The sequence below is a fragment of the Rhineura floridana genome, chromosome 11 (assembly GCF_030035675.1).
Source record: "Rhineura floridana isolate rRhiFlo1 chromosome 11, rRhiFlo1.hap2, whole genome shotgun sequence".
NCBI lineage: Eukaryota > Metazoa > Chordata > Lepidosauria > Squamata > Rhineuridae > Rhineura > Rhineura floridana.
In genome coordinates this window covers 48,318,798-48,346,631 of record NC_084490.1, presented here as the reverse complement: position 1 = coordinate 48,346,631, position 27,834 = coordinate 48,318,798, and the positions used below count along the sequence as shown (strand labels likewise).

Genomic DNA, 27,834 nt, shown 5'->3' with positions numbered 1-27,834 from the left:
CTCTGCAGGAAGAACATCCATCTAGGAACTGGCATGCAATGCTAACAGAGTTATAAATGTGTATATTGCTGTATTCACTGGCAAGCTGCAATCTAGATGTGTCTGTGGCTTTATCCAGTTATGTCCTTATATACAAAAGAAATAACTTCTTCACATAGAGTGTAGTTAAAATTATGGAATTGTCTCCCACAAGATGTAGCAATTGCCACTAACTTGGATGCCTTGAAAAGAAGATTAGACAAATTTATGGAGGATACAGCTATCAATAACTACTAGCCACAATGGCTATGCTCTCTCCCTTCACTGCTGGAGACAATATGCCTCTGTATACCTGTTGCTGGGAGTTACTAGCGGGGAGATGGCTGTTGCACACGAGTCCTGCTTGTGGGCTTCCCATAGGGTTCTAGTTGGCCAATGTAAGAACAGGATGCTGAGCAAGAAGAGTCTCTGGCCTGATGCAGCAGGGCTCTTCTTCTGTTCTTATAAACCACTTGTGAGCCTCTGTTGCATGCACATGACATGAGTGAAATACACATGTAGGCTTTCAGTGTAGGAATATTCTGGTGGTTGAAGTGTACCAATTGCCTCCCAAGAGAACATTTACAAGATGGCAGAACTACATGCCAATGGAGTATTATTATGGACCAGGAGAAGAAAATAAATAACCAAGAAGATGGGGGAAGCCCTTTATAATTCCAGTGGGCCATGATAACCAATGGCTAATTTAAATGTTACGGCCTACATATGGAGGATTGTAAAAATACTTCCTTGTGACTCTGCTTCACCCAACATTGTATTTTAAAGCCCCTTATTGTATCTTGGCATTTCCACATCAGTGTCCTCTGTTACTGGTGGCTGATGCTGGAACGAAGATGGAGAAAGGCAGGGATGGTCAACCAGTATTTTCAGGGTCCACTATTCCTCAGACAGTGGTCTAGAGGTGCCATTTCAGAGGGGTGGAAATAAGCTTTGTGAATGGGTGGATAGGTTGGATTCTCAGCATGTTTTAAAGGTGTGATCTTGGGCATATTCAATATTAAACAGCAAAAAATGCAGTGCGTTTTAAGATCATTTGTTATAGCTACTTTTTATACCTCATAACTACCACAGTGTTATCTAAAGGGATTCATGCCTATGGCATGCATAGTTAGTACACTGGCCCATTTAATTAATCATTTTATTTTATTTATTTAACAACATTTATACACTGCTTTATTGTAAAAAAAGCCTCTAAGCAATTTACAAAAAACATTAAAATCATATATAAAACAATGAAAAACAAGTAATTAAAACATTTTTAAAACAATTAAAACAGCAACTAAGAAGATTAAAACACAGCAGCATCTCTGTGGCTCGATAAGTTTACCTAAACAAGAAAGATTTAAGCAGGTGCCAAAAGGCATACAGTGAAGGCAACTGTCAGTAGGAAGGGAGTTCCAAAGAGTAGGTGCTGCCACACTAAAAGAATCAATTCTTGCAAGTGTGGAACGGATATTATGTGGTACCTGTATATGATGAGATTTAAAAAAAAATACTTCTTGTTATATAAGATTCATTAATGCAATTGTCTCAGTCACGCTACTTTTCCAGGACTGTATAACTAAGGCTGCAATCCAATACATGTCTACTCAGAAGTAAGCTCCATTGGGTTCAGTGGGACTAATTCTAGCCTTCTGGGTCTCTGGATGGTATTGAATTTGCAAAATATATGATGCTATATCACTATTTTGATAATTATTATCTGCTTCCTCCTCTGCAGGTCCCCAATGCTATTCCTTAGTGGATCTGATAGGGACATGTTGGCCTCGCAGTGCTGCCGGGCAGCTGGTGGCCCGCCCCTGTCCTGAGTATTTTTTTGGAGTGCGATACAACACTTCAAGTAAGTCGGGGGGGGGCACAACTGGGATAGATGATCAGCCTATTTTCATTCTGTGTCAGTTTTGCATGTGTTCAATCCATTAACTCCATTCCTTCCCATTTTCTAGTTTGTTTTTTATAAAAAGAAATATTGGCATATAATCGGTACATTTTTGTACATGCTTTCCCCCACAATATGCATTTCTATCACATTTTGCACACCTTTTCCCCATAAACATGCATTTTTGTGGATATTTTTGAACTGAAACCACATGGCAAACTTCAAGAAATGCACAATTAAGGACTTCCGGGAAGGGTGACTTAGCCTGTGCCTGCTTTTGAGACGGGCTCCTGCCTCAAAAGAAGCTTATTCAGATATATCAGTCAGTTTTTTCTTTTTTTTTGACTGATTAAACTTCTCCCGGGTAGGGAGAAACGAAGAGATTAACCTCAAAGCCTATTTTTGTTGGGACGACCAGATCTCATTAATTTATGGGACGAGGTCCAGCCGACGAAGGTGGGACGGATTTTCAACAGCAAGCTCTATCTGTTAAAGCGAACGTTCATCTTATCTTCTAAGAGAGAACGCATTAACAGGCAAGCACCCTTCTTTCTATATTTTTCTTTTACTTGACTTAAATTGTTGCTGTTTAAAAGAGATTTGCCAGATTGATCGGTTTTTGACATCTCACTGGGGAGCCGTAACTTCTCTCTGCTACGCACTAATTAATAGCTTATCTCTGTTTTTGTTGCAAAAAGCTGTCCTGGATTTGCATTCTAAAGATACACACAGAAGAGGGATTTCTATTCCAGATTTTTATTTTGAAAAATATTATACTGTTTTGAGACTACTCTCTTTTTGGTCTATTTTATTTTGACGAATCTGTTTCTTGACGATTGCCATTAATTGTTTCGATCCTGGGAACTGCATTTTGTTTACTTAACTATTGGAGAGATAAGGCTGTCTGCTCTGTTTATACTGTGATGTCACCAAGTTTGGAGTATTAACCCAATTGTTGCTGAAATAAGAAGTGGTTTTCCTATATTTTTCTTTTAAAATGGCAATTAAGAAAGTGGCTGAGAATCTGGAAATAACTATGTTTCAGAAAATAATGGATGAGATTGAGATAACGAAAATTGAATTGAGTAAAATGAAGCAGGAGATTAAAGATATAAGGGTCCCTGTGAGAGAGGTGACCCTGGAAGGGGTCCCTGTGAGAGAGGAGACCCCGGAGATTGGAACAGGGGTCCCTGTGAGAGAGGAGACCCTGGAGACTGGAATAGGGGTCCCTGTGAGAGAGGAGATCCCGGAGATTGGAACAAACGTGGAACAGGAACAAGATTTGGAGTCTATGGACTTTAGAAATAAAATCTATTGTTTGGAACTCAATGTTATCTCTGAAGAAATTAATGAAGATTCTAGAGATAAAGTTATCAATGGCATGGATTATCTTCTGGACTGGAATGATGTGATGGAGCCCAATATAGAGAAAATCTATGGAATTAACTGCAGCCATGTGACAATGGAAAAACTTTTAAGAGATGACCCAGTGTATTTTGAAAAAAAGAACAGAGATATGATTTTACAGCAGTATTTCAGCAACCTATTCAGAATGGATGGCAAGAAAATATTTGGGATAGAGGTAATTCCCATCAGACTCTTACTATATGACTATGGCTTTGACAGCAAGATTATTATGGAATACTGATAATGGAAGATTGGATATTGAAATTACTGGACTTAACAAGACTACTGAAGATGGAAGATGGAAAATGGAACTAATAGAGATAATAGAACAATGGCTACTGAAATTACTGAACCTAACAGATTCTGATGTGATGGATTAATTGAAATGTTTATTTTGACTATGGTTATGACAATAAGATTATCATAATTAGTAATGAGATGGATTAATCGATATGCTTATCTGGAAAAAAAAATTGATAGATATATTTCTTAAAGAATTGAAATCTCTCTTTGACTTTTTGTGGAAAGAATAAAGTAATGTTTATGAGATTTGATGATTAAGTAAGATAACTACTGGAGGAAAGTGATTTTATAATATGACTTAAGAGACAGGATTGCTATATATTATAGACTTATAACTGATTTGATCTTTGACAAATGGGAAGTCAATATTTTACTCTTTATTTTTTATTTTTGTTTTTTTTTTCTTTTTTTCTTTTTGTTTAACTATTTTTGATTTTGTTTTTTGTCTTTGAATGTTTTATGATTTTGTCTTGTATGTTTTATGAAAATTTGAATAAAAATTATTGAAAAAAAAAAAAAAAGAAATGCACAATTAAGGTTGTTAACTAATGTTCCAATCTGCATAGAAGTCTAGGAACTGCAAATTAGGTGGGCTTGTGTTAAAAACGAAATTTTGATCCAAACAAAATTCTATTCCTAAGCACAATGCCTGAAGCAAGGTTGGTAGAGACACTTTTCCATCAGCCACTGTAAAACAAAGGCCAAAGATAATTAAAGGATGCTGAATCCAGAGTGGTGGGGAGATTGAAATGTGTACTGTACTTTGTCAGGACTTTGGCACAGTGCTCAGAGCCCTCTTTAGGCAAAGAAGGTAACTGGGTGTGTAACATCAGGCCCTGTGATTGGCAGGCAGTATGAGGCTTCTGGATTGGCCTTGCATGGAATAACTGCGAGAAGCTCCACCTGTTGTTGCATGAGCAGTACCTACTGTCCACTGCGTTTCAGGCTTGAAGACAAGGCAAACTGCAGCCCCTAAATCTGCTTGAAGCTTCTTCAATTGACCTGAGGAATTCCAGATTGCAGAACACACAGCCCACCACTGTACCTAGGTACATCTGTTCACAACCTCACACTGGCTGTTACTTATTGTCGCTCCTTTGTGTACAGGTTTGGAATCTGAAGAAGGTTTAGAACAGTGTGAGATTCTGGTATTGGCTCTCTGGGAGTTATGGAGATAGCAGTGCATTGTGCAGTAGCTCACTGGGTTTGAAATGGGGCTGGAAATGTATAGAATGTGTCATGTAAATTGTAGTCAGACTCCTTGCTTGTGGCACAGTGGAATGAAGAAAGGTCCCTCCTAACTCTGCATTCTGGATATGATATGGATTTTCCCTTTACTCTGGGATAATGGGCTGCTGCAACTAGTGTTCAGTGTTATAGAAACGCTCCTAATTAGATATCATGTAGATGACTTGTTGTCACATGTTTCATCTGACAGATCAGTCAGGCAATTCTCACACTTTGCATGGTAGGGAAGCATGCCCGTTACACCATTGTAAAAGCAACAGGGAGTCCTTGGCAGGTTAAAGATTCACAAATTTATAGTGGCATTAGCTTTTGTGGGTTAGACCCCACTTTGTAAGATATGTAAAGAATCTCCTAAATTGGATGGTCTCTTTATCTATCTCCAGGAGGCTGATGGATTTCCTCTTCATACAATAAAATCCAGTGCCTTTCCCATCCTAAAAATCCAGCAGGGTATAGTCAAGTCAGTCTACTGCTGCTTAAGTAAGGGTGGGGAACCTCAGGCCCAGGGGCAAAATGCACCCCTCCAGATCTCTCTGTTTGGCCCTTGGAACTCTCCCCAGCCATACCCTCTCTCCCCAGGTCACACCCTTCATTGGCCTTATTTTGCAAGTTCCTTAAGTGTTTTGCCTGGGTGGAGGATAGAGAGGGGTGTGTGTAGAAATTAGCCTACTGTAAAAAGCTGAAATTTACATTAATTGTTCTACCCACTTCGGCCTCTGGCCTGTCTACTACTGGCATATAGACCCTGGAAGGTTGCCCAAAACTGAAGGTAGCTCTCAGGCTGAAAAAGGTTCCCCACCCCTGGCATGAACAATGGGAGTCCTGTGTCTATTTATTGTGGCATAAGATTTCATAGGCTAGAGAGCCCACATGTTGTCTTCAGTTTCTTTGTGCATTTTTGTAAACTTTTGCTGAATATTGTCTCTTACTAGAGGTGAAGAGGGGAAAATGACCCACTTTGTTCAAAGTGAGGCTGATGATAATGCTGAAAGCTCTATTTTTGCACTTAAATTTTGTAATAGTTGTCAATTGCAAAGCCCCAAATGTATCAGAATAACAAGTTACCCCACCCAGAGAAAATCCCCCCAGAGATGAGGATATTGAGAGTTTTGTAATATTTTTTCTAAAGTCTCTGATGTCCTTGGCTTTGGGAGATTTTATCTAATGGTATTGAATAGACTATTTTGTCATCCTTGCTGTTTCTCATGAGGATTTTTAATGAAAAGCCTCTTCTGAGGCTGACCAAGTCAAGATGTGGAGTGTTTTATTTTGGGGGCAAATGTCATGGCTGGGAAATGTGTCTGCATTTATTCCACATTACTGATGTAAAGTAGTTGGCCTTTCTTTGTTTGTTAGGGCCAAACTACACATTACGTGCAGACACATATAATTGCACCCTAAGAGCCCTTTCTGAAAATGAAGAGCCACACTTTAGGGGAACAGTGTGTGTGATCAGGAGCAGAGAAATTGGGGTGGGGAATGGCATGCTTAACCCTTTCCTCACCTGCCTTTTCCCACTCCAGATTGCGTTCTCCTCCCCCTTCTGCTCCCCACCCTTCTGCAGGGTTCAAAATGCATGTTTGCGTGGAGAATGCTCCTGGTGTGTTTGTGCCAGGGGGTGTAATTTACAGCAGGGAAATGGCAGGCATAGAAAAAATTGTGCCTCCCTCCTCCATTATCCCCACCCTACTTCTCTGTACTAAATTTCCTCCTTCCGAAGTGACTTTGCTTCTTTTTTAAAAAAGAGGTCACTACAATAATACAAGCATTATTAACATGTATTATGTAGTTTAGATCTTAGAGATCTTCTATGCTGCTTCCTCAGCGACTCTTTGCAGACTTGCCTGCTTGATTTCCAGTTTGTCAGGCACAGGCACAGCCCTGTCTGGGTCCTGAACACAAGGATGGGGAGGAAAATCTGGCATTGTTCCTCTTCCTGATTTTTTTTTTTATCATTAATTTTTATTCAAATTTTCAAAGACAAAAAACAAAACAAAACAAAAACAATTAAACAATAAAATAAAATGTTGACTTCCGATTTGTCGCAGATCAGTTATAGGTCTACAATATATAACAATCCTATCTCTAAAATTATATTATAAAATCACTTTCCTTCAGTAGTTATCTTAATTAATCATCAAATCTCATAAACATTACTTTATTCTTTCCACAAAAAGTCAAAGAGAGGTTTCAATTCCTTGAGAGATATATCTTTCAATTTTTCTCCAAATAAACATGTCGCTTAATCCATCTGATTCAAATCTGTTAGGCCCAATAATTTCAATAGCCATTCTTCCATTATCTATATTAATGCCATCTTCCATCTTCAATAATCCTGTTAAGTCCAGTAATTTCAGTAGCCATTCTTCCATTATCAGTATCCCATAATAATCTTGTTGTCATAGCCATAGTCCAAATAAACATATCGATTAATCCATCTCGTCAAATCTGTTAGGTCCAATAATTTCCATAACCATTCTTCAATTATCGATATTAATTCCATCTTCCATCTTCAATAGTCCTGTTAAATCCAGTGGTTTCAGTATCCATTCATCCATTATCAGTATCCTATGATGATCTTGCTGTCATAGCCATAGTCATATAACAAGAGTCTGATGGGAATTTCCCCCATCACAAATATGTCCTTGCCATCAATTCTGATTCCTCTTCCTGTTTTGATGGTATCCTGTTTTTTTCAGTTCAGTTATTTTGCACTTCACTGTGCTAAGCACTGCTAGGAGCATTCTGAGCTCCAGGGCCATGAAATAAGAAGAAACTTTTAGGGCTTCCTAGCTCAGCTCCCCAGCTGAAAACTGGACATAGGACTTACCAGGTATTCAGCATCCATTTGCTTGAAGGTGACTGCGACTCCTGCTTCTTAATACTTGGGACCTTAAAAGGAGGGGGGCACACATTTGTTTGCATTTATTGCATTCTATTCCAAAAGCTGAATAGGTAATAGGAATTTAAAGCCACTGTACCATTAGGATAAGGATTTCAGCAGCTGTTCCAACTCTTTCACAACCAGCCTTGCCAACTGCCTTCCCCAACAATCTGCTTCCACATCTTGTTTCTAATGGAATCTGAGCACTCAAACCATTAAATCAAAGCAGAGCTACTGAACAATCCCCATCCTTGCTAGAGGCAAATCTCTTCCTAGGATAGTTCTACGGTGTTCTGTCTAGGCCTCAGGAGCCAGCCAGGTATTATTATTCCCTCTAATAGCGAACTCAAGCGGTGGTGAGTGCCAACTGGAATGGAACCAAACTGGGGCCACTGAGAAAGAGAAAGGCATGCCCGAGGCTTGCACAAGTACATTGGGGGGAAAAACCCTAAGGGGCAAGAACAGCCCGCCAAGATGCTCAATGAGGCCAAGCATACTCAATAGCCACAGAATGCTGTTTGTTGGAAAAGAAAACAAGAGTAATTGAGGGGTACATTGCCCCACTTGAGTCCCTGATAGTTTACAGTATTCTGCAGGGAGGATAAGCCTGGTTGACTGGAACCCAAATAAATGCATTCCTGTTAAGTGGTGAAGATACAGTGCAACATTTTGACCCTCTTCATGTGTCACTCATACGAAGAAGGTTAGACTAAATGGGTGGGGTGGGGGTCCCTCCAATCGTGCAATTTTATAGCTTTAAGATGGGATTCTGCAGAAAAAGTAATGACAACAGAAGATTTATGTAACTTGAAAGCTGACAGTGAGGACATTGAACTTGTCAAGGGTTATCAGTACCTTGGCACAGTCATTAACCAAAGTGGAGACAATAGTAAGAGATGAGAAGAAGGCTGGGACTGGGGAGGGCACTATGAGAGAACTAGTAAAGGTCCTCAAATGCAAAGATGTATCACTGAATACTAAAGCAGGATCATTCAGACCATGATATTCCTGATCTCTATGTATGGATGTGAAAGTTGGACAGTGAAAAAAGTGGGTAAGAGAAAAACCAACTCATTTGAAATGTGGTATTGGAGGAGAGCTTTGTGGATACCATGGACTGCTAAAAAGACAAATAATTGGGTGTTAGAACAAATTAAACCAGAACTATCACTAGAAGCTAAAATGATGACTGAGGTTATCATACTTTGGACACATAATGAGAATACATGATTCACTAGAAAAGAAAATAATGCTGGGAAAAACAGAAGGGAGTAGAAAGAGAGGAAGGCCAAAGAAGAGATGGATTGATTCCATAAAGGAAGCCACAGACCTGAACTTAGAAGATCCGGTTTATAACAGATGCTATTAGAGGTCACTGATTCATAGGGTTGCCATAAGTCATAATCAACCTGAAGACACATAACAACAACAACAACAACAACAACAACAAATAGTGAAACCAGTTCTTGGTGGTATTAAGTAAATGGCCCTAGCCAGGTCTGCTTAGTTATGTAAGTTTGGACCAAAGTGTTGCTATAGAAATAAAATAGCTGAAGACGCTTTTGGAAGATGAGCTGAAGGGAGCAGGGCTCCCCCCCCCCCCGGCTGGAGGTGGCTGTCTGTGAAAGGGAACAAAGGACAGCCTTATGTTGTGACTGTAGCTGAAAAGAAGCAGAGAGGATTCCCCACCCCCCCCCAAAAAAAAAACAAATGGGGGAGCAGGATCCATGGGAGTGTTAATGCTGTGAACCTTCCATCTTGTGCTCAGCCCGTATAAATCTTAAATCACAAACAATGCCAATGACCTTTATTTCAAGGAATCCAAACCTCGGATATTACTGGGATCCCTGAGGTCTCTTTCTGCTAAGAAATTGGGGTGTATGTGACAAGAGTAAGCTTGGTGGCGGTGGTGGACTGTGGGCCTTTATGTTTAGCCCTGCCCCCAAAGTCACATAGCTCCCTCCACTGCTGTGTCTGCCATAACATCTGCAGTGGGGAGCCTGGTCTGTGCCTGGAGGCTCCCTCTACATAATTTAGAACCTAGAGCTCTCTTATCAGTGAAGAACTTCCATGCATAGACCAGGCTCCCCCACTGCAGGAGTTATGATGAATACAATGTCAGGCCCAGAGCCCCTTACCATGCTTACACTCTTCCTGTGAGTAACATGTGCAGAGGGCTTTTGTTGCCGACCCCATTTGTCCTTATCCTATTTTCCTTTTGTGGATGACCAAGATTCAAATTGTGGAGTCAGGCAGGATAGAAAATGTTCTTAAATAAGAGTAGAGGGAGGAATAAAACTGACAGAACACACATATTCTGCCAAGCCCTCCTGAAATCTAAAACCTGCTGTTAGTGCTCCCATGCTGCTACCAGGCTGGCTAAGGAGGGCTTTGATCAGCATTCAGCAATCAATATCCTTTCCAGCTGTCCTCTGATTGCTTCGGGAGCATTTAGATGAGGATCCTCAGCCAACCTCCCCATCCACCCCATAATCCTCAGGGCACGTGTGCTCCACCTAGAGATGTGAAGGCCTGGGGAGAAAATGGGGGGAAACGCAGCCCCCTCCAATTTTTCCAGTTTTTTTTCCTCGGGTCTTCACATCTCTGGTTCCACCTTTTTTTGGCCCAGGGCACATTTGAAACCCTTTGGAAATGTAAGAAACTCTTGTGGGCCCTGCAAAATACCCATCTCATGGAAGAAAAAAGAGAGATGTTCAGAACCACCTTCCCCACCTCCCCACACACAGGCAATTGCCTATGCTCGACAAAAGAAATAACATACAAACTAAAAAAATTAGGCAAGCCCTCTAATACACAAAAAAGCCCCAAAGCCTCAAATTAGGGGGGGGTGCTAGGGGGGTGTCTGAGGGCACCATGATGTCCATGGGAACCCTAGCATCAGGAGCTCAAGTTGGTTAGGCCTAGTGGGGGGAGTACTGCATGGTACACCCTTCCTTTGAGTCCAAACCAAGCCCTCACAACACTATAAGCTAAACGGCGGAACCATCAGGATGCCTCACTGTCCTACTTGTTTGAAGTCTAGCCACATTTCGCTTGGCTGACGCTGCTGAAAGAGCTATGGCCTATCACCCTTCCAATCTGACCTGACAGCTTTGATTTGAAACGAGAGGGAATAGCAGCATCGTTTCTGAGGGGATGAATGGCAGTGATGAAGCCATAATGTGAGTGAAAACTATCCCGTCACACCACTGTTTCAAGAAACGTTTTGCTTTCTCCTTCCCTTCTTTCTCCTGTCAAAAGGGGAAAGACGCACCCCCGCCCCTCACCAACTCATCCTCCAGGGGCTAAAGCCAATAAGACCTGGCTTTGGTTTGTCAGGGGCAGCCCCGTGTCAGCTAAGGTTATCTGCAGAATTCCTGAGGAAAATAAAATGTGCAGAGAAAGGTTGAGGAATTTGCTAATGCTGGAAGAAAGGTGCAAACTGAAGATGCTGGTAAGCGCAAAGGATCATGCAAGCAAGCACCACAACAGATAATAAAAGGCCATATTTTCTACCCTCCTTCCCCACCTTCACTGTAGCTGTAGCACCTCAGGAATTTCACATTCAGCTCATTTCTTTTGTATTGCCTTTTCCCACTGCATCCCAGGTTGCACCCCTGCACCCGCTAACCTGGAAGTGAAGCCCATTGAACTCAAGAGAATTGACTTCAGTGCAGAGCTGGCCCAAGACTTTTCGCTGCCAAAAAAGGAGGATGGCACCCCCTCCATTCCACATATAAAAGCTGACCAGACATGCAGTCAGATCTTGCTTCAACACTATTGGCGTGACTCTGTCCACCACTGCACCAAAGGGCAACAGGCTAGCCTAGAGGGCCCAGGGCAGGCTGAGTGGCACACACAATTGTTTCCTTCAGCATCTCTTCGCCTCTCCCTGCTTCCCCCAAAATATCTGGCACTGGAAGCAGCTGCCTCACTCTGCCTGACGTGGGGCTGGCCCTGCTTCTGAGTAGACCTCTTTAGGATAGGATTGCAGTGTAAGCTGCCAAAATACCCCCCCCAATTAATTAAGGCTATGTAACTGTCATCCTCAGATCACTACATTGGCTTCCTATCCATTTTTACATCCAGCATAAACTCCTTGATGTCCTTAGCTGTAAAGTTCTTTGTGATCCTTTTGTCTTACCCCTCCTACATTACAGTCTGAGCTTTTAGCCTTAAATTTATGTGACTATCACAGTGGATATGTATGCTTCCCCCGCCTCCCCAATAGAACTACCGCATGTTCATCCCGAAGTCTGAACATAGCCTTTGTGGAGGAGATCAAGGTTAGGGTGAGGCCAGCAGGCGCAAATTAAATCTTCTCCATTCCCTCATTCGTATCCATGGTTATGTCACATGCATAGGGCTTCTGTATAGGAGCTTTGCCCAGTTTGAAATTGCCCTCTGATTATTTGTAATCCATTTCATTTTCTGCTCAGACCATTTATGTTCTAATCAGGCATAAATAATGCCTGATTGAGCCAAATTCCATGTTATATGTCTATTGTGTTTTTAAAATAGCATTCTGAAGGAGGGGGTAGGACTTTCAGCAGATGATGACTGCAGCATCGTCAAACTGACTTGCATGCAAAAAACCCATCAAAGACAGGGCTTTCATATCATCTCAAAAAACTACTTTTGATTTATTACCATTGTATTTTTATTGCCAGGGATGGGGAGAGGTGTCTGTGGGATTTCATGCCTCATGTACCAAAATAACTTGACAGGCCTTGGGTACTTAAGGTATTTGGGTACTTACATTAGAAATGCTAATGATTAAGCGGTATATAAATGCCTTAAATAATAAATATATATCTTATTTTATTACTTAATTTGGGGGGGCAGGAACACTGTTTGCTGCTGCTCTGCCTCAAGCAGCAAAATATCTTGGACCACCCCTGGAGTACCAACCACCACAGCTTCAGTGAGTCTCTTACACAGTTTGTGTGTCATGCTCCCAAGACTTCTAAATCTTTCCCTCCTGCATTTTTTCTTTTCCAGACAATGTGTACAGAGAATGCTTTGCAAATGGGAGCTGGGCAACCCGTATGAATTATTCCCAGTGTCAGGAGATCCTCACTGAGGAGGTATGAACTATCATACTTTTCAAGGAGAGTATATTTCTTTTATAAAGTGGTAATATAGTGTGGTAGTGCTCATATGACCACCAGATGGAACATGGTCCCTGGTATTCTCTCTATAAAGGCCTGTAATCTTTACAGCAAATTAGAACCAGATTAACTATCAAGATTTCTCTCAAAGGACTCTGAGAATATTTATTTATTACATTTATATCCCACCTTTCCTCCAAGAAGCTCGGGGTAGCTTACATGGTTCTCCTCCCTTTCCACTTTATCCTCACAACAACCCTTTGAGCTAGGTTAGTCTGAGAGAGTGTGACTGGCCCAAGGTCACCCCACAAACTTCATGGCTGAGTGGGGATTTGAATTCTGGCCTCCTAGGTCCTAGCCCAACCACCTCACCACACTTGCTCTGTTTCTTTACCCTGGCATTTGAAAGTTAAGGCATTTCCTTTTGTGGGATCCACCTCTTTTTGTTTAATCTCTATACTATACTGTTTTTAAAAATTCATTCATTCATTTATTCATTAGGTAGGTAGGTAGTTGCTATTCTTCACAAAAGTGAACCCAAAGCAGCTTGCAATAATTAAAAAAGTTAAAACTAGTATAAAAACTTAAACAAAACAGAAAGTTAAAAAACACATAAACATAACAGCGGTGGAACAAACCACCCCCTAAAGGAGGCTACAACAAGCCCTCCAAAAGCCCTCCAAAATAAGGAGCCAAATGCCTGGGAGAAGATCAGTGTTTTTGCCTGGTGCTTTTTTGTTGAGGACTGTTTTACTTCTTTTTGTAATTGTATGGTTTTATTGTTGTAACTTGCCATGACACCTTATGGTGAAGGACAGATAAGAAATCTTATAAATAAAATTAAATTAAAATAGGAATCACACCTACCGGGTTTGTTTTAGCTCTAGAGGTAAATGACCCAAAAGTTAGAATAGTAATTCTAATTTTATTGATCCATACCCTGCCTTTTGACCTCCGTGGAGCCATCAGGGGATATATCAAGGGATCGTGCAAAGGAGACCTTCCTAATGTATTAAGCCTTATAGATCAGATCTGTCTGTCTTCCACTCTGTTATTCTTCATAGCACCCAGAATCTGCCACCTTGCCATGCCTCATGCCAGGGTTGTCTCTAGCTTGTGGTCACCTTCTAAACCATATCTCATCTGATTTGGGTCTGTGTTCTCAAGCCTGGCCCAGGGAATCTTCCACAGTTTAGAGTGTGATGGACTACAACCTGGGAGACCAGGGTTCGAATCCCCACATAGCCATGAAGCTCACTGGGTGACCTTGGGCCAGTCACTGCCTCTCAGCCTCATGAAAACCCTATTCATAGGGTCGCCATAAGTCAGAATCGACTTGAAGGCAGTACATACTAGTACTATGTAACAACAGCTAGTGCATGGTGCAAACATTTACTGTCTGCAGCTTGTGTGTCCGAGTGTATTTGGTAGAGGGTAACAGGAAGGAGGCATGCAAGGAGTTTTCATTGTGTAGCCATTATCTGGAAAATCCCAGAGGGCTGTCACTTAATTAGAATTTAGCAAAGGTTCCTGGAAACATGATATATCCGCAGCGGCAATTAAATTTGGCTGTCCCTGGGGGCTCGGGTAGAAGTCACAGGAGAGGATGGCTGGCTAATTAAATTAGCCAACTGCCTTGCTGTGAACTTTGCATCCTCTCTGTGAATTAGCAATTAATGAGGGTGGGGGAGAGAGAGAAATAGCTGCACCCTTTGTAAGAGAACCGTAGCATCTTACAACAGAAGGCTGTAAGTTGTTCTTTCCCACATAGTTTTCCCTTCCACATCTCTGAGGATCCCTTCGACTACATCAGGTATGGGGAACCTTTGGCCCTCCAGATGTTGCTGAACTACAACTCCCATCATCTCTGCCATTGCCCATGCTTCCTGGGGCTGATGGGAGTTGTAGTTCAGCAACATTTAAAGGACCAACGGTTCCACACATCTACATAGCCCACCTTAGAGAATGATCAGGTTCCTTCACATAACAGGCCTGCACTACTGACCAGTCTGCTACTGGCCAGCTTTCCCTTCCTACTACAGTAGGGCCCCGCTTATACGGCGGGTTAGGGACCAGGCCTCCGCCGTAAAGCGGAAATCGCCGTAAAGCGGAACCCATTGACTATAATGGGTCGCGTCATGCGAAAATGACGCCAAAATGCCGCAAAAGCGCAAAATCGGCTTTAAAACGGGGAATTTCCCCTAATTGAAAGCCGCCGCATCAGTGGAATGCCGTAAAGCGGAACGCCGTAAAGCAGGGCCCTACTGTATATTGTTCCTATCGATTGTGAATACTACTTTTAGCAAAACATTGTCCTTTTCCATTGGGAAAATCATACACAGGATTAATCTCAGACCCTCTACCAATCAGTGTCACTAGAGTTTGGGATTGCCTAGCAAACCTTATTGCCCAAAGATTCAAGAGGAGCAAAACAAAGTACTTCCCACAACACATAATGAACTGCAGGAAGGACTGTAGCTCAGTGGTTCAGCACGTGCTTTGCAAGGTTTAGTTCCTGCCATCTCCAGCTGAGGCTGGGAAGTTTCCCCCTCTGGAACTGTGCAGAGCTGGTACAAATTAGTGTAGACGATACTGAGCTTCATGGACCAGTGGTCTGACTCAGTATAAAGCAACTTCCTAACATAGTGATGGCCATTTGCTTAGCAGCCCAGTAGTACTCTGAGGGCAGTCACTCATGCTGCTCCTTATAAAATATTGTCTGAAAAATCCCTTAGAAAACAGGAGAGAATAGGAAGGACAGGATATCATTTTCCAAATGGCCTAAAGGTTAACACAAAGATGAGGGAGATAAAGCTTACACAAGCCTGGGGAGCCTGTGGCCCTCCAGATGTCGTTAAGAGTTCCTCTCCCATCAGCCCCAGCCAGCATTGCTAGCAGTGATAGAGCATCTGCCTTGCATGCAGAAGGTCCCAAGTTTAATCCCCAACTTCTCCAGGTAGGGCTGGGAGAGACTGCCGCCTGAAACCCTGGAGAGCCACTGCCAGTCAGTGTAGACAATGCCGAGTTAGATGGACCAATGGTCTGATTCAGTAAAAGGCAGCTTCCTATGTTCCTATGTCAGGGATGATGGGAGTTGTAGTCCAGTGACATCAGGAGGGCAACAGGTTCCTGATCCTTGGTTTACCACCACCACCAAGAAAAAGGGAAGCATTGGATTCAGGGTAGTAGCTTAGCAAATTCCAGTCGTATACTGAAGACTGCTTCCACAGTTGGCTAGTGAAACAAATTAGGCCAGGAATATTGTGGCACTGTCTCTGGAGCATTGTTGAAATAATTTGAGGGTATTGGAACACAAATAATAGCTTTTCAAACATCTGTAGTGGTGTGGCCAAAGCGGAACCTTTTTCTGTCTGTCCTTCTACAGAAGAGAAGCAAGTTGCACTATCGTGTCGCTGTCATCATCAACTACCTCGGGCACTGCATTTCCCTGGCAGCACTGATAGCTGCATTTGTCCTCTTCATGCGCTTGAGGTGAGTGAGCCTAAAGGGTTCGCAAGATCATTTAAAGTAGCCTTTGCTAACTTTGCACCCTTCAGATGTTTTGGATTCCAGCTCCCATCAGCCACAGTCAGCACACCTATACTGGCTGGGACTGATGGAAGTTGTAGTCCAAAACATCTGGAGGGCACGAGGCTGGTGAAGGCTGATCTGAAGTAAAGAGATGTAGGCCAGGTTAGCATATGGGGAGGTTTCTTTTGTAAGACAGGGGCAGTTGGACTTTGTATTCATAATCATTTCGATCTTGTCTATGCTGCCATTTTGCATCCTCTTCTTTTTTTTGTCCTTCAGGAGTATCCGGTGCCTGCGAAATATTATCCACTGGAACTTGATCACTGCCTTCATTTTGAGGAATGCCACATGGTTTGTGGTCCAGCTCACCATGAATCCAGAAGTGCATGAAAGCAACGTGGTAGGTTCACTTGAGCCTGATCCAAAATCTGGGGCCAGCAATTTAGCTTGGATGCCTGCTGGATTTTGAAAAAACCAAATGAGGAAGACAGAACCTCCTCCCATGTCCTTCTGTTTGACCTGTTATGAAAATCAAGCCTAGAAAATCAGCATAAATCTATATTGTAAAGGGAGAAGGGATCTTGAGGTGGTAGTGGTGATAAAACCTCTGGCAAGGGCTTGTCGAAAGTAGCAGAGCCTATTGCTGCATGCAAGGGTTCCAGGTTCAATCCCTGGCATCTCCAAATAGACCTAAGGAAGACCCATTCTCTGAAACTCTAGAGAGCCACTGCCAGTTATTACAGAGAGTTCTGAACTAGATAAACAAATGGTTTGATTTAGCAGCTTCCTTCCTATTCCCCCACCCCCACCCCCCATGGCGGCTATTAACTGTAGTGATGTCACAGAGAGGTGGTGGACCAAGTAGAAAGATCCGTATTTGTCACTGGCTGAGCTGCTCAGATGCTATAAGATGCAAAGATGAGGAAGAGACTGAAGTTCAGATACTGACTTGAAATAATTAGCCAAATCTTTGACTGCAGGCCTCTCATACTTATTTGCAGTCATCCCAATGGTATTCCTAAGCACACACTTAGAGGGAAATATATTAAGATGCCAGTAGTATGAGTCTATATCCTTTTTTTCCTATGCAAACGATTGACAGGTTTATGAAATTTCTTATTACTGGACCTGCTGGTTCCAGTATCTGCCCTTCCCCCCCTGCCCCCCAACAACTGAGCCAGCATTTTTCGTATATTATATGTGTGTTTACTTTTCTCTGTGGCACAGCATTAGGATTAGGAACACAGGAAGTTGCCTTATACTGAGTCAGACCACTGGTCCATGTAACTCACCATTGTCCACCGTGAGTGGCCGTGGCTCTCCAAGGTTTCAGACAGGGATTTCTCTCAGTAGGGGATTAAACTTGGGACCTTTTGCTGCATAGAAGTTCTACCACTGAGCCACAGCCCTTCCCTCATTCCTGGGGGGATAATGCTTCCTTACTTCCCTGCCCTATCAATCTTACCCAGTGTTTGCCACATTTTAGGTGTGACAGCTCTTTCCCATGTAGCATTTCCTTCCAAGGCCAGTCTACAGATCTGAAGGCCGGAGAAAAAACTGGGAAAAGTTGGAGAAAAAATGGAAAAAATTGGGTTTCTTGCATTTTTTCCAGGCCTTCACATTTCTAGACCACTCTTTCCTAAGCACTGCACCGCACCTACAATTTTCTAGGGAATGACCATGCTATCTATCAGTGTGCCTCCTTCACAAAAGTTGCAAAATTCCTATTATCAGTTGAGGCTGGTCCATTAGGGCAAGTGGGGTAGTGCCTCACCAGTCTCAGTCTGCCCTCAGCCAGCCTCCACCTGCCTGCTTTCTTATTTACTTGTATCCAGTCCAGTGAATGGCACGGCCTGTCAGCTTCTTCCTCTTCCTCAGTCTCAGTGTTGCCCCTTGTAGAACTCAGCAAGGAAGAGGAAGGGGACCAAACAAGAATTAGTTGGCTCCACCTGTCATTGGCTCTGACTACACTTATTGTTGGTCTTCCTGCCTTCAGCCCCATCAGTCCCAATGGGCAACAGCTGCCGCTGCATTTTAATTATGTCGTTTTAGCATATTAAAAATATAGGAATGCCTTTACGGGTAAACAGAGCCAGCCAATCAGTTAATACAAAAAGACCATAAACCTGTCAAACATTTACTGTGACAAAAGGGGTATAAGGTTATACTATAGTTGCTTCATCATGATTGGCCCCAAGGCTGAAAAGGTCAACATCTTTCCTTTTCTGCTCTGGGAATACTAATCCAGATACCTCCTGATTGGGCTTATTAGCAAAGAAGCTAATGCAGTCTTTGCCACTTGCTGGCTGAGGCTGATGGGAACTGGTCTGGAGGGCATCAAGTTGGTGAAGAATGAGTAAAGAATACTTTCAAGTCTTTGATCTGAGCTAGCTAGCAGCTCAGGTTTAGCAGAGGTCTTCTGAGCCTACAAAGGAGCTGAGGTCTCATCTGATGGGGACAGGGGCGGGATTTTTATGGTCAAAGGATAAAGCCTCAATCTCACTTTTATAGATTTTCAGCAGTTGGCAGGCAACAGGGAATCTAATCTAATCTAAATGGCTTTAAATTAAAAAAAAAAAAGCTGTGCAGAGGTGGCAGAGTAGCCTTGTCCTTATAAAGTTGAGGTAGGGTTGTTTGTAAATGGAATGCGGCTGCCTACTTCCTCTTAATTCACCACCATTCTTCTTCCTCACCCCATAGCCCTGGTGCCGTCTCGTCACAGCTGCCTACAACTACTTCCACGTCACCAATTTCTTCTGGATGTTTGGCGAGGGCTGTTACCTTCACACAGCCATTGTCCTCACTTATTCGACCGACAAGTTGCGGAAATGGATGTTCATTTGCATCGGCTGGTGTGAGCAGCAAGGAGAGGGATGGGTGTGGCATATCCCAGCCAGACCAATGGGCAGAGGGGGGCTCCCTTCTTTCATCCTCCTGACAGATAGGAAGATGAAGATCTGGGATAGGTCATAAAACACAGACCTAATGATATGCGCTGGCTCTAAGGACTCATAACCTTTCTTAGTACTGGCACTGTAATGAAGTACTAAACTAAACAAGAGAACTCTGCAGATGTTCAGAAGCTGTCTCTCTTTATCATGTACATACTTTCAGAATCTGACAGCAGATTCTGGAGCTAAGCCACAGTGAGCACAAACCAAGTCCAGCGTCTTTGTATACACACACAGGCACCTGCTGTGTTATTGTCAACAGGACCTGAGACTGAAATGTAATTATCCTAGAGCTACAAATTAACTTGTTCACTCAGCATACACTCAGAGGCACTCTCATTATCACCTCATAGGTTCCAGGACTGAGCCTTCGCATAGAAAATAGGCTCTGGGCTTGATCTCAGAAAAGAGCGCAGTAATATTTTTACTTGGTATGTGTGGATGTTGCCAATACTTGAGCGGAGCCCAAGTATCTTTTTTAGTCACTCCTTCCCCTCACCCTCGCCCTATTGCTATTGCCCATTCATCGGTGGATCCACTGAGATCTATCTTTGCTTCCATTCACAGGCATCCCTTTCCCTATCATCATTGCTTGGGCCATTGGGAAACTCTACTATGACAACGAGAAGTAAGTCAGTCTTAGTCTCACCCCCACCCCCTTCTGCTGCTATGGTAATGACTTCTAGAACAGGTTTGTGCAGCCATGGAGTGGGTGCTATGGAGGGATCTGGGGGTGGAAGGAGGGATGCTCTGCTGGCATCCAAGAAACATTAGCTGATTTGCAAATGCTGTCAGGAGCAGACTGGGATGATTTTAGCAGACTAGCAGAAATTGGGAGCGCTTTCTTGGCCACTGCAACCAGTGCTCTTCCCTGCCCACCCCCCACCAAAACAATAGCCCCTGAACCTAACAAAAGACAATGTACCTGCACAAACAATGCAGATGTTTACATTTTGGGAAGATGCTAGTCTCAATAGATTGGAAACCTCTGGCCCACGAGCCTAATTAGGCCTACCAGACCTCCCCATTAGGCCCACGAAGCATACAAAATATCAGGCGTGGGGCAGGTAAAGCGGTGGCTGGGCCACAAATGGATTTACAGGATCACCAGCACCTGCAAAACCCCATGCATAGCACCCTGCACAGCTCTCTGCAAGCATCAATAATCAGCTGATTGTCAGGACTTCAAGTATCGTGCACCGCACAGGGTGAAAACAGGTCACCTGATGTTATTGTGATGACAGGTGGGCAAGCCCCTCACAGGACAAACAGGAGCTTTGGAAGCAATTTAGATCAGGAAAATGGCATGGGAGCGGAAAGAGTAAAGCCACCCTCTCCATAAGTGCCATAGTCCAAATCCAATTTGCTCTCCCACTCCCTGCAGCTACTTTTATGAGAAATTTAAAAAGACTAGAAATCCAGTCCCAGATCTCCAGCGTCTCTGTCTAGTTTGGTCCTTAGCTGTGGGTTGAGCAGGGCTGGCAGAGATGAAGCGGTGAGCTTTCATTGTACTACCTAATCCCTTTTTCCTTCTGTGGGTATCAGAAGCAGGATAAATTATGAAAATTCAGAGAATCTAGATAAATTTACACATTTTATTCAGGAAGCAGAATTCAACTACCTGGTAATTATTACTGGTTTTAAGTGTAGAATAAACACAGTGCTTGGCATTACTAATGAAACACCAAAGCAGGAGGTCCCATCCATCTAAACAAGACTGGGGTTTAACGAGAGGAGCTTATGGGCTTCCCCTCTGGGCCTTTCCCAGGGACTTGGTAATGGAGGACTTAGCAGCCCCCTGACAAGTCGGTTCCACAGCCATTAATCACACAGGCAAGCGGGATCGATTTCGGCCAGGCGCCATTTGCCTTAATTGTCAGTCGTGGCTTCTCACTTTCATGCTAAGTCCTGGCTGTGGTTATGGCTGAAACCAAACCACACTCTTGTTTTGGGTTCCAAGCTGCTTAGAAAGACCTCTTCATTGGGTTAATGGGCTTTTTTCCCTGGGAAAGACTGACACCTTACTCTGCCTTTCTCAGCAACTCACCCTTGGGTGGTGACGAGCGATGTCAGTACCCAGATTCTAAGGGCCAAACTGGATAATACAATAAATGCACAAACACATTTCATGTGTCTTTTTTGTTTTTTAAGAAGGGGGCGCTGATGAGGACCATGATGCATGGGAAGGGTGTAGTTTCACTCTTCTCCCACAACCCTTAACACACACACCCAGCACTATGGCCCCAATGAAAATTCTGCTCCCTAAAGATGCTAGTTCTGTAAAGAAAGTCTACCCTTGGTACTAACAGAAGCTTCTCTCCTGGAGCAAACAGCAGCATCAGGGTGGGGTGGGGATGGTTTTTATTGGGACCATGGCATGGGAGGAAGGGATAAAAAACCACACCTATGCACCTTGGTCCTGAACCTGACATACACACTCCAATATGCGAGTTGCTTGTTTTCATTAAAAAGACAACGCATGTGAAACACGTTGTATGTTTTTTCATTTTATCTAGTTTAGGCCCTGGCCTCTGTGCCTGGAAGCTCTTCTTCCTTGTCCTACATACTTTGGGAGTAATTGTTGGTGAGGGAAAGGCACTCTGTGCATGATCAGAGATGCTCTTTTCTTTATTATTATATCCTATGTCTAAGATCAGAAATGGATTTGGGGCTTGAACTCTGGTTCACCTGTGGGTAAAGATGAGTCCTCACCACAGTTTCTTTTGTTTTGCATTTTGAATTACAGGTGCTGGTTTGGAAAGCGTGCAGGGATTTACACTGACTACATCTACCAAGGTCCTATGATACTGGTGCTTTTGGTAAGAGCAGAAATCCCTTCTTGCTCACTCTCAGCCTTTTTTGAGGGGGTGCATTTGTGGCTATCTCTAATAATAGAGATAAAGGGAGGGCAGGACTCCAGTACCTTTTAATACTTGTGTAGAAGAAGGAGCATTGGGAGGTGAAGCTGATCATGGAGGGTGAGAAAAGCTGCACTGGCTAAAATTCCCTCTTTTACCCTACTGTGCCCTGCCCTCCTCTTGCATCTGGTCATACAGGCAGTAACTCTTCACAGTTTTGCCCTTCCCCCCCACCCCCCACCCCCCCAAAAAATTGGTTAGGAGGAACAGTTTCTTTTGGCCAAACTAGCCATGACGCAAACAACGCATGAAGTTACTCCAGGGAGTTTCATTTTCATGCCACTCTAGATGGAGAGCTCTGTATCTGATTCCTGCTGGCAGAGGAAAAAGTTCCTTAACTTTTTTCCTTGCAGGCCATTTGGTCAATAAACCCTGCCCCCTTTTATCTATGGTAGGAAAAAATACTGGGTCCAAGTGTCTTTTGCCCTGCAGGGAGAAGAGTTCGAAGGGGGCAATTTCTAGGGGTCACTGTCCCACAGGGAAAGGGTTAAGCGGCAGAACCTCTACACCTAGCAAGTGGCCAGATGCGGGGGGGGGCGGGGGGCTTCAATATGTTGTGCAGCAGAGGGAATTTTCAGCAGGTATAATCTACACGACCATTGCCATCTGCTAAAATTCCTCCTACACAACTATTATAGGTGCAGGAGCCCCCTCCCTCTTTTGCCTCAGGCTACTCTATCCATACCACCTCTCCTCTATCAAATCCAGAGGTATCCATTTTTCTTAAGAAAAGTGTTGCTGCATTGCATCTAGTTGGGATCTTCCTTTCACCGGTTTCCCCAATTTTCCTTTCCATCTTGCTTTTGTCATCTTGCACACATCTGTCTCTCTCTCTCACACACACACAGGCAACCACCAGCACCATTATGAACTGAACAGCACAATTCACACACCTCCCGTGTCCACAGGAAGTCTGTTAATTATGTTATTTGATGATAATAGCAGCTGCGCTGCCTTATTACCCAGGCCCTGCCTATCGGGTAGAGCAGACTGATGCAGAGACCTGGGGAGAAAGTAGGAGGTGATTGTATTGTTAGAGACCCTGCCACACGGCCTGAGAACAATGCTGCCATGTCTGCCCTCTGTGCAGCCTTTTGTTGTTACCTTTCTGAATCCTCACACCTAATTTCCCTTGGAATTTGTGTTTCTGATGGAGGCCAGAGAGGAAAAGAGGGTAGAGGGGTCCTCATGTGTTACCTGTGTGAGCATTAGCATCAAATCAGCCTTTCTCTGGGAGAACCTTCAGTCTGAGGCAGACTTGTTCCCATTCTATCATTGTCAGAGACAAATAAACTAGGGCAGGGTCCTTATTACCACTTCAGGAGCTCTATATCATCTCCCAGCATTCCTTTGTTATATTAGAAGAGGCCATTTTTACTTGGGTGTAAAGCAGCCCCTTTTTTTTTATTTAAAGTATGTGCCTGGTCACCATAGACACCAAGGAATTCCACGTAGGGCTGATGCAAGAGGAACAGATCACTTCATCTCTTCCTCTGCGTATCTGTTTGTTATACGGCAACTTTTTAACAAGCCCACTAAGAGGCTAGCAGCCTGTATTTCCATACTGATTGCAGAGGAGGGAGTTTTCTATTAGCCTCTTAGCAGACTAGCAATACTTTTTGCAGGCTGATAAATTTGGAGGGCTTATTTACAAGGCTGAAGTAATAATACAGTGTTTGCTATAGTAAGAAGCAAGCCAAATGTATCAAAAACTTTGGCGGGGTTTTGTGGCATTGCGGTAGAACTCAGAAAGCACCTTTTCATATTTACGTGCAGTCCATTTCCACAGACTTTTGTGATGCTGATCTCATCCCCAGATTGCAAGTGTAAACATTTTTTATAATCCTGAGATGAAGACAATACGGAGCATTTTAAGAGCAGTCTCAACAGATGTGTTAGTGCAAGATTAACCATTAACCAGCAGCAAATTCCGCTGCCCTAGTGACATGGAGCCACCAGACACAGTGGCTTCTGGTGGCTCCATGTCAGTAGGGCAGTGGAATTTGCTCTGGGTTTTAGTCCATACTTTCAAGGAGCTGTCCAAGGTGCTGAACCAATAGGATTAAAACCTGGATTCCATTGCCGCACTGACATGAAGCCACCTGCCACTACTGCTCAGAAGTAAGTCCTATTGAATTCAGTGGCGTTAGGATTGCATAGTTTTTTTAAAAAACCTATGATGTGAACCTGACAAATAGCACTGCAGATATACACACCAGCAAGTGAGATGATGGAACTGTGAGTGGCTTTACATGTCAAGGAAGCTGGGTCTCAAATTTTTCTCTCTTCCCTCATAGCAAAAGTAAGAAATGCATCTCTTCCCCCCCCCCAAATATTTTCACTGTTTTGAAAACTGGTTTAGAATAATAGAATAGTAGAGTTGGAAGGGGCCTACAAGGCCATCGAGTCCAACCCCCTGCTCAATGCAGGATGTTTAAAAGGTTCTGCAGGTATTTGGGGGGTGGAGGTAGCTTATGAGCTGGTGATGTCAGGAACAATAGTCAGTATTTGTTTTGAGGGCAGCGATGGGGCTGACGAATCACCCCTCCAACTCTTAAAATGTTACGTCTGTCCTTACTTATAGTCATGGGCCATAACAAGGTTAGACAAATACAAAACACCGCAAATAAAAAGAAATGTCAGCAAAACCATCAATCACATTTGCTTTAACAACCTGCACTGCAACAAGGAATAATTCATATTTGCTGGCAGGCCAATAAAACAGCCCGGCTTGAAGCGAGAGAAAGTCGTACATTTCTAAACTTCACATAAAATGGGCAGCCCAAACTATAAGGAAAAATGGGGCTTCTACAGCCCAGGTGTTTGAATCAGATTTAAAATTGCTGTGGCCTTCATCACACCTACCTTGGTTTTCATTAGGGAGCTTGGGATATTTTGGGAAGACAGACATTATTTGATAGGTTTTATTTTGCATCACTTCCAGACTGTGGATATCACTGTCTTCACCCCCACCCGTTATTTCCACTCCTCATTACCACTGCAATCCTTAAGTCCTGAAGACTTTTGAAGCAAGATTGTATTTCAGATAAATATTATTCTGTCAGATGAAATCATGATCACTTGTTTTGCAATACCTGAGAGAATAGCTCCTCCTCGTGGCAAAGAAAGCAGAGTAGCCTGAAAATGTTACTTCTGTAAGGAACCATTCAGGTATAGGCTGGTTTTGAAAACCTTTACTAGAAAACAAGTTTTGCTACCACCTTGGAAACTTGTTTTTAATGTAATGCATGTTTTCAATGACATATTTTCTATGGTTCCTTACAAATCTAACACTCTCAGATGTTGATCAGCCTTTCTAAATTTTGTATAGAGAGATATACAGTTATTCAAAATACTTCATACCCTGCCTTTCTACTTGAGGCAAACACTGTGCATTCAGAGATGATGTATTCAGGCTATATCCAGATAGCAGATGTGTGCAGCTGGCCTATTAGAAACCAACCAAGGAAGTGGGAAATGGCCCAGGGGAAAGTGAGCTGATACCATTTTCCCCCCACAACACACCTTGCACTCACCATGCAGAGCAAAATGTGCATACAAATTGTGTTCATCATTGTCCATCATGTAGATTGATGAAGAAATTGCCACAATCTGAAGCTTCTTGTGCATTTGTACTGGTTCCCTTTTAATGGAAAGGTGGGATATAGGTTTTTTTAAATGAATAATAAAAGCAATGTATGCTAAGAGCTCTAGCCACTAAAAATCCACATAAGGAAGGTAGGGCAATGGCATCTCCTGCCCCTGGGATGGAGAACCTGTGGTCGTCCAGATGTTGTGGTTATTTTATTACATTCATATCTGACCTTTCTTCCAAGGAGCTCAAGGTGGTGTACGTGGTTCTCCCTCTCACGTTTTTATCTTCACAACAACCCTGTGTTCCCTAGAAGTGCCATAGCTCAGTGGTTAGAGCATCTGCTTTGCATGCAGAAGGTCCCAGGTTCAATCTCCAGCATCCCCAGGTAGGGCTGGGAGAGACCTTTGTCTGGAACCCTGGAGAGCCACTGCCAGTCAGTGTTGACAACACTGAGCTAGATGGACCAATGGTCTGACTCACTATAAGGCAGCTGCCTATTAGCCCAGGATCACCCAGCAAGTTTTATGGCTGAGTGGGGATTTGGACCCCAGTCTCCTAGGTCAATACTCCAACCACTGCACCACACTGACTGTCATTGTATTGGACTCTCAACTCCATCAGCCCCAGTGTGGCAAATGGCCAAGGTGATAGGAGTTGGGAATCCAACATCATTTGGAGGACTGCATGTTCCCTATCTCTGCCCTAGCTCTAGGCCAGGGGTTGCCAATCTGATGCCCTCCAGATTTTGTTGGACCGCATTTCCCATCATCCCTGACCATCAGCCATGGTGGCTGGGGCTGATATGAGTTGGAGTCCAACAGCATTTGGAGGACATCACCTTGACTACCCCTGTTTGGCTTCCCAATGGATGGAACTGGGGCAGGGGGAATATACTCCAGTTATGCTACAAATCATGAGGCAAAGATGCTTTCACTTGTGGTGAAAGAAGTCACTTGGTTCACTTACTCCACCAGTTAATCTCATTTCTGTGTCTGTTCCAGATCAACTTTATCTTTTTATTCAATATTGTCAGAATCCTGATGACAAAGCTTCGGGCCTCGACCACCTCAGAGACGATACAGTACAGGTATCAGCTCAAGATGAGGAAGGGGGCAGCACAGAGGGCAAATGGATGGACAGGGGTTACGAAAGGGGCTACACTAAACTGATTCCGCACCCTGAATATTTTGTGCAAACTAAGCAGGTTTCCATTATTACTTTGCAGAATTTATTGATTCTGTTAACCATAAGAGCACTGAAGAGAAGGCTCATCTGCCCTCCCTTGCCACAGAAAGTCCTGCTCAGCCTTGGAGTTATGTTTGTCTTGCAGCTTCTAAAAGGCATAGGAGTCCTGCTTGGGGGAGGGCGGAGAGAAAGGGCAACCCTGATATAGGAAGTAAGGCTCAGGGCTTGATCTGAGCCAGACGTCAAGATCAGAATCTGAGCTCAGCCCTCATAAGAGCCATCCACCTCTTAAGTATGTATGGAGGTGAGGTGGGTGGCTCACAGGGAGGGGGGTCTTTTCAGTGGTAACACCCCAGTTATGGAATGCTCTCTTCAGAAAGCTTTAGCTGACATCTACTTTATTATTTTGGCACCAGGCAAAATGTGTTATCTTTTCCCAAGCTTTTTAAATGCAGTTTAATCCTGCTGATTGTTTTATGTTGCTTTTACAATTTTGTGGTTTTTAGCTGATATTATTATTTGTGTATCCATTTAAATGGTTCTACTCTTGTACATCGCCCTGGGAATATGATTGAAAGCTGGTATATAAACAACCTACTTCAATAAAAAAAAGGATCTCCTCATCCTAAATAATCAGAAGTGGTCCTCACACATCTGAGGCTAAAACTTACAAGGCAGAAGCAGTGACTTTTCAAAAATAGACTTGTAGATGGTCACAGATGCTTTGGGGCAACTAGTCGAAGTAGAGTGCAGAAGTCATGGGAAGGTGACTGCCATTAGGGT

At 43.3% G+C, this 27,834-nt stretch overlaps 1 protein-coding gene across 3 annotated transcripts in view; it reads left to right on the top strand.

Annotated features, from left to right (window-relative positions):
- CRHR1 (corticotropin releasing hormone receptor 1) overlaps window positions 1-27,834 on the top strand; it is an 81,516-nt gene that overhangs the window by 50,294 nt on the left and 3,388 nt on the right. For 2 of the 3 annotated variants that reach the window (XM_061588907.1, XM_061588906.1), the window contains exons 3-10: window positions 1,760-1,879; window positions 12,762-12,847; window positions 16,257-16,363; window positions 16,682-16,802; window positions 19,103-19,256; window positions 19,921-19,981; window positions 22,100-22,172; window positions 26,868-26,953. In XM_061588907.1, coding sequence (XP_061444891.1) covers window positions 1,760-1,879; window positions 12,762-12,847; window positions 16,257-16,363; window positions 16,682-16,802; window positions 19,103-19,256; window positions 19,921-19,981; window positions 22,100-22,172; window positions 26,868-26,953 — 808 coding nt within the window. Of the gene's footprint in view, window positions 1-1,759; window positions 1,880-4,611; window positions 4,678-12,761; window positions 12,848-16,256; window positions 16,364-16,681; window positions 16,803-19,102; window positions 19,257-19,920; window positions 19,982-22,099; window positions 22,173-26,867; window positions 26,954-27,834 lie in introns of those variants that run through there. The other variant, XM_061588908.1, reaches the window with a different exon arrangement.